The sequence below is a fragment of the Python bivittatus genome, unplaced genomic scaffold, assembly GCF_059951505.1.
Source record: "Python bivittatus isolate LINGU-HERP-01145 unplaced genomic scaffold, Pbiv_v1 ctg000020_np1212, whole genome shotgun sequence".
NCBI lineage: Eukaryota > Metazoa > Chordata > Lepidosauria > Squamata > Pythonidae > Python > Python bivittatus.
The window spans coordinates 26,909,781-26,922,500 of NW_028277030.1; the positions used below are offsets into that span (position 1 = coordinate 26,909,781).

General features: G+C 37.4%; 1 protein-coding gene across 1 annotated transcript in view; it reads right to left on the bottom strand.

Moving 5' to 3' along the window:
- Positions 1–825: 825 nt before the first annotated feature.
- GRHL1 (grainyhead like transcription factor 1) overlaps positions 826–12,720 on the bottom strand; it is a 53,854-nt gene continuing 41,959 nt past the window's right edge. Inside the window, exons 13-16 of the mRNA XM_088150101.1 lie at positions 11,762–11,850; positions 7,736–7,821; positions 4,352–4,416; positions 826–2,224 (exon numbers count right to left, since the gene is read on the bottom strand). Coding sequence (XP_088006227.1) covers positions 2,110–2,224; positions 4,352–4,416; positions 7,736–7,821; positions 11,762–11,850 — 355 coding nt within the window. The 3' untranslated portion in view covers positions 826–2,109. The remainder of the gene's footprint in view (positions 2,225–4,351; positions 4,417–7,735; positions 7,822–11,761; positions 11,851–12,720) is intronic.

Consider the following 12,720-nt stretch of genomic DNA (forward strand, 5'->3'; position numbering starts at 1 on the left):
AAATCAAATAGCAAAGAGCCTAAGTGTTCAAAATTCCAGGCAAAACTTTGTGCTAGCCTGTTGCAGAACTAACTTTCTCAGTTTCACACTGTCTAGAAGTATTGGATTACAATTTGCATCATCCCAGCCAACAGGTCAAGAGGTTGGGGAAGGCTGCAGGAAAGAAGTCATGAGCCAGCCAACAATGCAGGTTTATCACTTGAATAAATGCCATTTTGAAATGGGCTTGGTATGGATTTTTTTCTCTCTGCTACAATTAATTTTTTTATACATCTGCTCAACATATTTTAATCTGCCTTTGGGCTGCATAATAGACTTTCAAAGTGATTAACATTAATTTTAAAAGCAATATGCAAACCAAATAATGTTAAATAAAATAGGAGTCTGACCATAAGGAATCTGGAGTAAGGTCTTAAATTATATAGTGTGCCGGTAGGTCTGTATGGAGAAAGTGTTGCTTCAAACATCTGGGCCTAGGATATTCTTAGAGATCATGATCAATACTTGAAATGGTGTTTCAAAATAAACAAGGGGCCCAAGTAAAATTTGGGCAGCCAACAAGAAATAACAAATACTTCTCTTGGCTAGCCCTAGTAGATAATGTGTCCCTGGCTGGGTACAAGTTGTGTTACATCCCCTTCTCCTCAAAACATATACTGAGTTCACTTCATATCTGTGCAGCTAGCACTGGTATTACAGTGTGGGCCAACTCCGTTATGAGTCCCATTATGCCAGTGTTGTCCAAACTTGGCCACTTTAAGATGAGTGGACTTCAACTCCCAGAATTCCCCAGCCAGCCTTGCTGGCTGGGGAATTCTGGGAGTTGAAGTCCACTCATCTTAAAGTGGCCAAGTTTGGACAACACTGCATTATGCTGTCTGGCTCATACATTATCTTAAATCATATTTTTTGTAATCACATTTTGCTGACTAAATCACAGCCTTCTTAAACTGCCATTTTGGGGTTTGCACAACATGCAAATCCCTGCACAAAACACACTACATAATGGCTTAACCTGTTGTATGAACCAGGATATTAGTGTTTGGCAGCAGCTTGGAGAGCTTATTTTTGGAAACCTAAATGCACCTTGCAAATGGACTCTAAATTATAATGGAAAATAGTGAGAAAACAATCTCTGTTTCATGTATTAAAATGATACGCATCTACATTTTGGAACAAAAAAAAGAATAAAGTTTGAAAATGCTGTGAGAACTGAAGCCCAAAGTCACTAACATCAGTTTTGATGCTTCATGCTTCTTCAGTTATAATCATAGGGTATATGAGCTAGCCTCATATCAGACTCTAATAATAAAAAAAAATTAAATATGCTAAGCAAAAAAGGTCCTTTTAGCTATTTCCCCTTACTAGAGACTGAACATGCTCAACATAAATTTAATTTAGCACCAAGATTGCTTTTCTTAGTGATATATTTATATACATGTAGTCTTTTCAGATTGGCTTTGCCATATGCTCTAGGTTACTCACACACATACATATTTAATCATATCTCTGTATATCCTGCATTTTATATATATGATCTATGTACACATTTACAACCCTTCAAAATACACCACGCTTATATACAGATATAGTTCATCAGTAGGATACATACAATTAAAGAAAGTTCTTCATAAAGCAAGGTACGAGAAATTGTAGCAGGAAATAATAGTTCTATGCCCCGGGCAACTGTAAACATCACAACGATCCAGTCCTACACTTCTCTGAAACTCCAATAAGCACCAAAGGAGTTTGGAAGCTCTGAGCTGATAAACCAACCTACACACATATTTAATGGGTAAAGGAATGTGTTGATAATATAACAAGAAGTTCATTTTAATTGTGCTTCAGTTACAAATGCAAATTTCATTTTTTAAAAAAAAAATTCAGTCTCTTATGTTCATCTGTTTCAAGTGCAGCGTTGCAGCCAAAAGGCTAGATTTATCAATTGATAATTCTTGTTTGTTTGTTTTTTAAAAGGTATTCTTCTTTGGAAGAATCAAATGGCTTCTTCCATAAAAACGCATTTAAATCCTGAGGATAAAAGCAAAAGAGGTTTTGTATTCAGAGCCTTCACTGAAAGACCCCACAAGGAGCCCAACAAATTAGGTTTCAGATTTCAGTAAGAGTGAGTTTGTAAGATCCAGCAGCTTCTTCTATCTGTAACAGGAAGGTGTCTTCATTGGAATAATGCTTCACAATATTGTCATCCATATTCACTAAAATACTAAGAAAAAAATGGGGTATTAAGAACAGAACATATCACAGCTGAACCAAGAACTGTGGTTCAGGCAAAACAATGAAGAATTGAGACTCTTTGGACCTACTATCATAATATGCTCAACTGAGCAGAATATTTTGGTTAGCCTAGCAAAGTAGCACACTGTTCTCAAAGAGGAAATTATATTAAGCAAAGAGTTTGCATTTGCTTTCTTGCCAAGTTATAAGGGAAAAAAATGGCCAGTATGAGCTAGTTTCTAGCAAGCCATGGAGAAAATCAGTCCAAGGCAGTGCATGTCTATTAGCCAGAAACTTTGAAAACACTAAGACGTGAAGGAAAATGTCATAACTCCCATAGGTGCCAGCCCTTTTCTTACCTCATGCAGCCTATCCCGTTTTTGTTCATTGTAAATAAGAAGGTCATTTGTACACTATGAAAAAGCTTCAGTTTCAGAATCTGCTCAAAAATCTCTTAGAAATGTAATCTTGAGAAGGGGATATAGACACCCAATAGAAAAGTTTAATAAATTTCCACATGGCATCCATTTCGCATGACCCAGGGGGAGGGAAAGTGTTTGGCATGACCATTAAATAAATTATTTGCTGTTAAATATTGCTGCAGACTGAAGTGAGTATCCACTCTTGTACTGGGTTTATACCATTTTGTGTTTTATTTTGTATAGGGCTTAGCATGCTGTTCATGCAAAAAAAGTGTTGAAAATAGTTGCTTGCTAATTTAGGCACAATTGCAGGTTAAAGCATTAAAAAGTAATTATGCTATCTTCACTGAATTCCAGGACATTTGCAAGCTTATTTCAGAAGATTTTGAAAATAATTATGAAAAGGGCTGCAGTGGCTGAGAAATAGTGTGGCAACAGCAGCCAATACAGAACCCAAATTATGGCTTTCTATGGAACTTCACAACAATTTAAAAAAAAACCTCATTATTCTGGGCTGATTATACTTAGAGATTAACAAATCTACTTCTAAATCATTTTTGAAGTTAACTCTGGTAATCTAGAAAAGGTGGCAACCTCACATGTCTTCCTCCGTTTCACCACTTTTATTAGTACTTTACCCTCTTCTTTGTGAAGAAAGATTTGAAGGATATGAAAGGCCAAAGGAATGCTGTGAATCCATTTTATGTTACCTTGTTTTAGTTAATTAATAAACGTTATAAAAAGCAAAAGCAAAAGCAAAAACAAAAGAGGTGGCAAATTGAACAATTCAAGTGTCCTTCTCCAGCCACATACTTGAGAACACCACAGTCTAATCAATATATGCAAAATGCCACAACTAATAACCAAACCAATGTAAATTAAAAATAGGACTTTCTTGATTTTCAGTATTTCCATTTTTTTGCATTAATTATGCTTATTAAATGAGAGAAGGGTGTAGATAAGTTCAATTCCAAAAGCTATTCCCTCTCACCATATTTTTCATTATAACCAAATTTTTGGCTTTCTGAGAGCTGCTCAGTATGTGCAGCTTGCCTTAAACAGAAAACTCCCAGTTTGCTGAACAAGTAATTCTGGATATTATGGCAACACATGCAAGTTGCCCCTTCCTTTCTGGTTCAAGGAAAATGGAGATGAGATGTAATGAGCTGCTCTTGCCTAGCTAAACTATGAATTTCTCTTCCCTTGGCCAAACCATTCACTAAAAACTTGAAATTCATTCATTCATTCATTCATTCATTCATTCATTCATTCATTCATTCATTTAAAACATTTGTTTTAAATCTTAAATTAAATTTAAAAATTAAAGGTTAAAACATCTTAAAACCAAATTCTGGGCGGCTTACAACCCAGCACTAAAAACAATATACAACTATAAAAACAAAAAACAATAACACCAAAATCAGAAAAAGCTGGTGCTGCAACCACACTTCACTGATGCAATCCATCACATTCTCATCCTGTTCTGACCTCACCCTCACTCAAAAAATGCCTTTTATAGCATCTTCTTTGAGGCAGATGTACTCATAAGTTCAGCCTTTGGGGGAATGTGGCAGAACTCATACATGTACACACACACCAGATTTGGTGAGGGGAGAAGATGGCTCTATGCAAGATGAAAAATATTTTATAAGCACTGCGTACGTATTGAGAAGTGCTATTTTAGATATACTTACCCTTTTTTACATTTCTTGAAGACTTTTCCTATTTTATCCAAGGGAACATCATATTTGTCAGATATCTAAATACAAACATGAAAAAAGGTAAAATATTTGAACCACAGAAGGGAAAATACTTTTACCCTATACATAACAGCCAAGTTACTTGCTAATACCCATGAAAAAACATACTTTAGAACTGAAATCTGATTGAATTGATGGTTTGAATTTGATAGAATTGATGGTTTGAATTTCCATTACACAGAGCAAAAAAAAAAAAAGCATGATATAAATTTGCTCATATGCTTTTATTGACTATCATCTTGGCTTTGTGAGTTCATTCCTACTGGAAGAGAAATCTCTGGAGGAATAGTTGCAACTATGGCTTATCAGGTCAAGTATCAAGCCAGGACACATTTAACAATGCCTAGTTTCTAAACACTACAAACCCTAGTTCCAGACTGGCTGATCACAAATTAGGGCTTCCCAAGTCAGAGAAACCTTTTAATTAAGCCTACATTTTAAAATATAATCTCATAGAATAGCTAAATTAATTCAAAATGTTCAGTTATCTTCAATTTTACACAAAACTGAATATCTGAAATTTAATCCATAATTTTTGTTTCACCATTTCTAATAAATCTCTCTGTTTCTGCAGAGTGCTCTTCACATGACTAAAATTTCAAACAAGTGTTTCCTCTTACAAAAAGGAAATGATAACAGGGTCATAGGAAATGTGAATTCTCTCCACCAGTGAATTCCAGAACCCCCTTTTCCTCAATCAGCAATAATTGTTGCAAAAACATGATTTGGACAATTGCATAAACTTTTCAGCCAGCAATCTTTGGAGTAATTTCTGAATAGTATCATCCAACAAGAGAATGAAATGCCCTTTCTGATCTATGGAATTCTCAGAAAGTGGGATGGGTGGAGGTGAGTACTGACTGGCTTCCACTGAAAGCTGATCTCAGTGTCCCCCTCCCCCCCAAATCAGAGGTGCTGGACTACTGTAAGAACTGAGAAAGCAAGTGCAAAATACCATTCTGATTTTGTGCTAATTGCATCTGAATAGCATTAGGGGCATATTTGTTGCAGTCAGTGGATGATACCAATCAAATCCCCATCGCTAACGCCTGGTTTAAACAAAGGATGAGCAGGTGATATACTGTATGCAAGACATTTCAGGCTCTGATGGAAGAATCTCCGATCATGGCCTGAGCTGCTTTCCTTTAACTCTATAACCATCGAGTCTAGTTGGACATTGACAAATGTAAAAGCAGCAGATACACAGAGCTAACGGTCACTCTCCAGCATGGCTCTCCGTCTTCATCCCTACCCAGACACACCCAAACAGACCATCTGTTATTTTACAGGCAGAACTATGGCAGCTAAATACTGTCCACAGGGATTGTGTATCGATTTCAGATAAAGTACATGGTTTGGAAACAAGGTCAGATCTGAGAGAGTAGGGCTCAACTCTAAAACACACATTCTAGAAATCCTGTTAAAGTCCTATTAAACATAATGAGACTGAATGCCAAGTAAATACATACAAGATAGTCCAGTGAAAGCAGCCCAAATGAGGCTTTTCCTATTCATCCCATGTTAATACCTTAGGCATTACTTATTTTGTTTGAGTTTTTCATGAGTCTTTTTTATAGTAGAATTTACATATACCTATGACCATGAAGAAGCATATGCAAAAAAGTCTTCATCCAGTTTTGCAGCATGGGATAGAGATAAAAGAGAGAGAAATAAAATGTCTACTTTAAAAATCTGTTTCTATGAACCTATGACGAATATATAATTCAATTTACAACATATATTTCTTGATAATGAATGCTAAATTTAGTATGGAGTAAGTTACATTTCTGAAACTTGCAGCTACAGAAGTTGCTTGTCAAACAGAATTCATTTTCTAGCAAAGGGAAAATTCGGACAACTAAATTTTCTCCAAACAAAAATCACTTCTTGTATGATCAATATGACTGAATTCAATCTGTGGGTCTTCTGAAAATTACACAGGTGCCCTGCCCTGCTCTCAGAGGGCTGTGCGGGTTAACAGCTTTACCAGTTCTTTGTCTTGTTCCTTCTAGTCCCTACATATGTGTCCTCTTCACAAAGCATGCTAGCACAGATAGAGAATACCCCAAAGAAACTGGTTTAGCTTGCTTGGTTTATACTACAATTAGAAATCTAAAATTACTTTGTGTTCTTTGTATTTCCTCCAAAAGGTGCATTTAGCTTAACAGGTAAATAAATAACCATTGCCTAGCAATGAAAACAGATGCCCAGCAAAACCAGAATTAAGTAAATCCATACCCATCATTCTATTCCCTTTTAGGGTAAGCAATTTTATGCCAAGTACAGAGGAGGAATAAAGAAATAGTAAACCAATAAAAATAAGGCATGAAATGAGAAAAAGAAAATGAATTATAGCCAAATATAGTTAATACCCTTTACTATATTTGTCCATGTCTTTCTGTCCTTGCAAAGATACTTGCTTCTACTATGTCCACATTCACCACACACTGTCTTTTGTACTTTAAATTTCTCATTTCCCTCTTTTTCTCATCATCCCCATTCAATGGGGATGACTTGCTTGTCTTCTCCTGTTTCTTCTTCCTTCCTTCATTTGTTTTGCAAATTGAACCTCCCACACTCTCTCTAAATGTTCAAACCATCTTTTGTTTATTTGTTTGTTTAATTTATAGGCTGCATATCACATATACATGACTCTGAGCAGCTAACAGTTAAAACAGAGTAAAAACAATGAAAACAACTAAAATTAAAGCAACAGAAATAGCATAACAATAGCAGCTGAGAACCCTCATAAAGCCTCATAAACTAACCATGAAACAAGCATGGTTCTGAAATGCTTCCATACTGATCACTCACTTTTGTTTTCATTGCACATTCATTCAACACCCATTCATTATTGATATAATTCTTAAGTATCCCATTCCCACTTTATTCAACTCTTACGTTTCTCCTTGCATAGCCAAACAACATTATATTGTTATATTGCAAAACATTACAATTGTTATATTTCCATACAACAATGTGAGCAGAAGCACAAATATTTATTCATTCATTCATTCACTCATAAAGACACTACTGGTCAGGTTCCAGTGTTACCCCAAGTATGCTCATACATTTCTACACAAGCTAGGATCTCTCATCTAAAGATAATACTGTTGCTTGAATCCCACCAACTAGAAGGTACATGCTGTGTGCTAACACACATTCAGAATGTACGTCCAGAATTTTTGCAATTAATTCAAGCACTTGAAATCTTAAGCTTAGAAAGAACAATACAGTAACTATTTAGATTAAGTACAAAGAAGATATGTTACTCCAACTTTTTCTTAAAATATGACGATAAAGATCCTTACAACTTACAGCTTCCATTAGACCTTTCAGAGATGGAGCCTTAAGCATAAGTGCATCAAAGACTTCTTCTGATTCCTTCCGGACATACAACAACACTAAAGGAAAGGTGATAACAGAGAAAAAAGTATAAACACTAATTAATCTCTCTTTCTCTCTCTCTCCCTGCCAAAAGGAAGTGACAAAATGTGAAGCAATTAACTGAGTCTAGGATGACCTAGAAATAGCACTTTTAATATTGCACTGGTCTGTGTTTTGGTTTGAGCAAGCAAGGCAGAATATACACACACCCCTTCCTAATGCTTAGTTAAACACACTCCCAGCTTATGTCAGTACAGTATAGCATAGCCTGGACTCTAGTCCCCTGTAAATTAACCTCCATTGGTGCTGGCAGCAGGCAGAGCATTTCCAAATTTGTTCTGAGCAATGAGCCAATTAAGACCCTGGTACGTGATTTTTTTCTTCCTCCAGTTTGTTCAAGGCTTCCTCAAAATAGATTGGAGGGAATGGATTGTGTAAAGGAGAATGGGATTTAGAAGCCAAGCCACTTCTCTGTTTAAGTTTCTTTTTTTTTTTAATTAAACTAAAAGTACATAAAGGATCATGAAGGAGGAGCTCCCACGGAGCTTCCAACTGATTGCTATGTCCCACCCCCCACCACCGCCTTATTAGTAATACATTACATGCCTCTTAAAATTGTCTAGACAATTACCAAGGACTTTTTGTTATCAGGGACTAAGCCATAAATATTAAAATACATGATTGATCTTAATAGTGTAGATCTAAATATTTTTTAAGCTTGTGGGGGGGGGGAACCCTCCTACTTACTTTCAAAAAGAAAACATTCTCTGTAAGAAACAGATAATGCCTTACAATAACCTAGGATGGAGATGAGCCTTCTAACAATCATCTAGTTAGGCCTGCTTCCCTCCTTGGGGAATGCAACCTTTTTGGGCATGGGGCTGCTCTTGCCTTTTGCAAAGGAAATCAGAAGCCACACTGTAAACAGTAGGTGGTGCCATGACAAAAACTAAGTTTCATTAAATTAAGCCAGTTAAACATAATTATCACGTGTTTCCATTTTTCCCTTCTCTCAGGTTAGACTTGCAGTTCAACAACAGAGGGGGAAAGGTCTCTGCAGAATATAACCAAGCCTTTTGGGAGGGCAGGATTTCTATCCTTGATCCACTAGGCCAAAAAGAATTTAAGACCAAGGATCATGTACAACTAGGCTGCCTAAAGAGGTTCAAGATAGAAGGAACTCTGCAATTCTGCTAGTTCAGTTTGTATTTTTGAAGAAATACAAATCAATCAGCACACTTGGCTAAGAGTACAGGAATCTGCTTTACGAATTTAAACGTTGGCCCATCTGCCCAGTGTTTTTCAGTCTTGGCAACTTGAAGATGTGTGGACTTCAACTCCCAGAATTCCCCAGTTAGCATGCTGGCTAGGGAATTCTGAGAGTTAAAGTCCACACTTCTTAAAGTTGCCAAGGTTGAAAAATACTGATTTAGCCCAATATTGTCTACCCTGATAGCCACTGGCTGTCCAGGTATGAAGGGGAGCTTTTCTAGCCTTATCTGGAAATACTGGGGATTTTCTCCCCACCTGTAAACACAAGTTCCTGGATATTCAAATAAACTAGAAAGATATCGGAGTTCTTGTTTCTTATAATTGTTGGTTCTTATGCTGAAAAAAACTGATGAGATCAAGCTCACTTAAAACCAGGAAGTTCAACATAGTATATTGGTTGTCCTTAATTTACTTCTCCTGAATAACTGCTATCAAAGTTCTCTTTGTTCTATGTGATAGCACAATCTAAATCATAGGTGTGATACTATTATATTAACAACATTTCAGTCAACAAGGGTGAATTTAAAACTCCAAAGTGAGTCAGAAAAAAATCCTGGAAGCAAAAGAGCTTAAAAATGAACTCAAAGAAGTGGGGTCTGAAAGAATACACGCAAAAAGTTCTTGAGTTTTCAACAGAAACCAGTGACTCATTTTGTAGCTTGTGCCGGAATGGAAAAACAAGCCAACTGACAGCACTTGCCCTGTTGAAAAGTCACATGAGAAAATGAGCGAACATTCTTCTGGCTCAGCTGTTTTTGTACTTTGAACTTGAACACACACTACTCAAACAAGGTCTTATTTCCAGTAAATGCCTAGGTCTATGGGTTCTTCTGCAAAACATTACAGGAGCTCCAGCTCGATACTTTCTCACCTTCCTGTCTCACTACTTGGTAAATTAAAGTTATCACTTATATGTAAGGGGGTAATTTTAATTAAGGCCATTCCACACGTAACTTGTATCCACATATTCATTCCATACCAGGAGGAGGAGAAGAAAAGAAAATACCAGCCTTCGGGATGTTTCTAGGCAATCTGAGTTCATTTATTTATTAGCTGTACATTCTACAACTGTTCAGGAACTCTAGGTTGAGTATATATTTCCTGCTATTTTTTTTCTACATCAACCCTATGAGGTAGAGTGGGACTGAGGCTCTGGGCCAAAGTAACCCAGTGAGTTTCTGTAGCTGAGAGTGGACTAGAACCTGGTTCTCCTGACTCTTAGCCAACATCTTAACCACTAGATCATACTGGCACCATGCAGTGAAGAAGAGTTTTCCCCATAAACTAAGGCAAAATACCTCTTGCAGCACCAATTTCTCAAGATTATTGTTTTTCATACCACCAACTCCTTGTTTTAAACCTGCAGGCTAGAAGCCCTCTGAGCAAGACCTGATTTACTAAACAGCACTTAGCACATCACAGAGACAGGACTTGGCCCTCGGTGGCTACAATTAGCTTGCTCCATGCCTCTTCTAGAAGCTGTATAAGTCCAACTGGACCAACCAATCCAATGTCATGCACAAGCAAGGTTCTAACAAGGGAATGGTTGCTCTATTTTGATTATTTTATTAATTAACTGGTTTGGTGTTGTGAGATGTGTCAAGAAGATGGGGGGAAATGAGGAATGGAGCATGGCTGGGAGGAAATATTTATTGATATAGTAACTGGCAGGGGGCAGTATGGTAGGAAATGGCCATTGCAGGGAAAGGAGGTCAAGCTGTTTATTGGCCTCCCTTTCAGGTTGCAGTCTAACCAAGACAATCAAGATAGCAATGAAGGTGGGCCCTCACAACCTGTTTTTCTTAATGTCAGATACATTGCTAGTAAAACATCTATTATCTAGGATTTATCTTGGATGAAAGCACGGACCTGGCAAGTATTAGAGGCCTGGCTGACAGCTCTCCAAGCTATCTCCCAAGTTAATTTGTGATGCAGCAGGCCATGGGTGGCAGGCATAAGCTATAGTCTACAGGAATTCCCTCTTACTGATCCAAAGCTCCATCCAACAGTCTTCCAATTGTGAGTGCTTGTTGCTCTGTCTGGGTGGCTGAGATAGTGTAGAGACAATAACAATATACTGTCTACCCATCACTAAACTCTCTCCTCCTGAGCAATTTGGGGTGATCTCTGGCATAGCACTGGACAGTCCCAGACTTTTTTTCTTGGGGGATTTCAATGTCCAGGCTGAGATAGCATGAACATTACACACGACCTGCACTGAATGATCCTCACTGACATTGACTGCTAACTGCCAACCAGGCACTGTTTAAGGTTTTGACATTGTCCATTACAGTACAGTCCTGAATGTCTTTGGGCCTGACTGTCTGAGGGACCACCTGTCCCACTGGTGAACCTGCTTAGTTACTTAGTAGGAGAGACTCTTGGAAGATGACTACACTGGCAGAAGCTCAGCTATTTGGTACTGAGAGAAGGATTCCTCTGACCCCCAGACTATGGGTAGGAGGTGTGTTTAGCCCCCACTCTCCCAGTAATTAGGAAAATAGCAAAAACACAATTCTTTTGTCAAACATTTAATGATTACACTGACTTTGTCTCAATTTTATTGTTCTGTTTTATATTTTGTATTTTGTTTTCCTGTTGTAAGCTGCCTTGAATGCTTATTTAAGCAGAGATATGGAGTATAAATTTAATAACAACCAAAACCAAAACTGAGGAATGGCTTACCTCTTTTTGGTTCTTCTATTCGAGATATCTTAATTGGACTAGCAGCAAATTCATCTTCATTTATGTAAGCCCCCCTCTTCATGGTAGACCTGAAAGAAAATCAGGCAATCAGTTAATCAATCCAAACAACATTTTAGCATTACAGCAATCACCAGGCAGAAGACTATCCTTAAATGTTTCAAGGCATCAAAGAGAAATGAACTGAGAACACACAACTTCTAGCTATCCCATTACAGTTGCTAAGAGCCAATGTAACCAAGCCAAGAGGCAATATGTTTAACACACTTCTGTTAACATCTAGGAGGGCCTGCATTCAGTTGTAAGGACCCTGAAATTAGACTATCATGTTGTGCCATTGTGGTGTGATAATTAACAGCTAGGATAAGGAGAACCAGGTTCCAGTTTAGCATCAGCCGTGCAAACTCACTGGGTGGCTTTAAGCCATCTCAGCCCATCCTTGGGCATTCAGAGAAAAGGTAGGATGTAACTGCAGTAAATAAATACAGCCAAATAATGTTGGCATCACAGAAAAGGAAAATATATCTTTTGACACTCATCTCAACACCTACTTTCCTTATATGGAGTTTAGCTTTGTGGTCAATCTATCCAATTAGAGAACACTGGCCAGAACAGCCTGTTCCTCAACAACCTATTAACTAGAAATCCATTAACTAGATGTGTTGGCAAATTAACTTGAAACTATCTCATGCAAAACAAGTGCTGTTCCAGTGAGCCACTGACTTCCCCACATTCTGCACCACAGATATCAGTCCAGGCATTAAACTATTCACAAGATTGCACTAAACAGAAAATTGGTATATACATAAATCAGGTAATGTAGTTGCAAATTTTCTTCTGTATCCGTATAATTCCATGTCAATATAGACATGAAGGCTTCCTTGATTATTACTGTAGAATAAACTAGCAAGTGCAAAGTGGAAGTCAAGGTGACTCAGCCA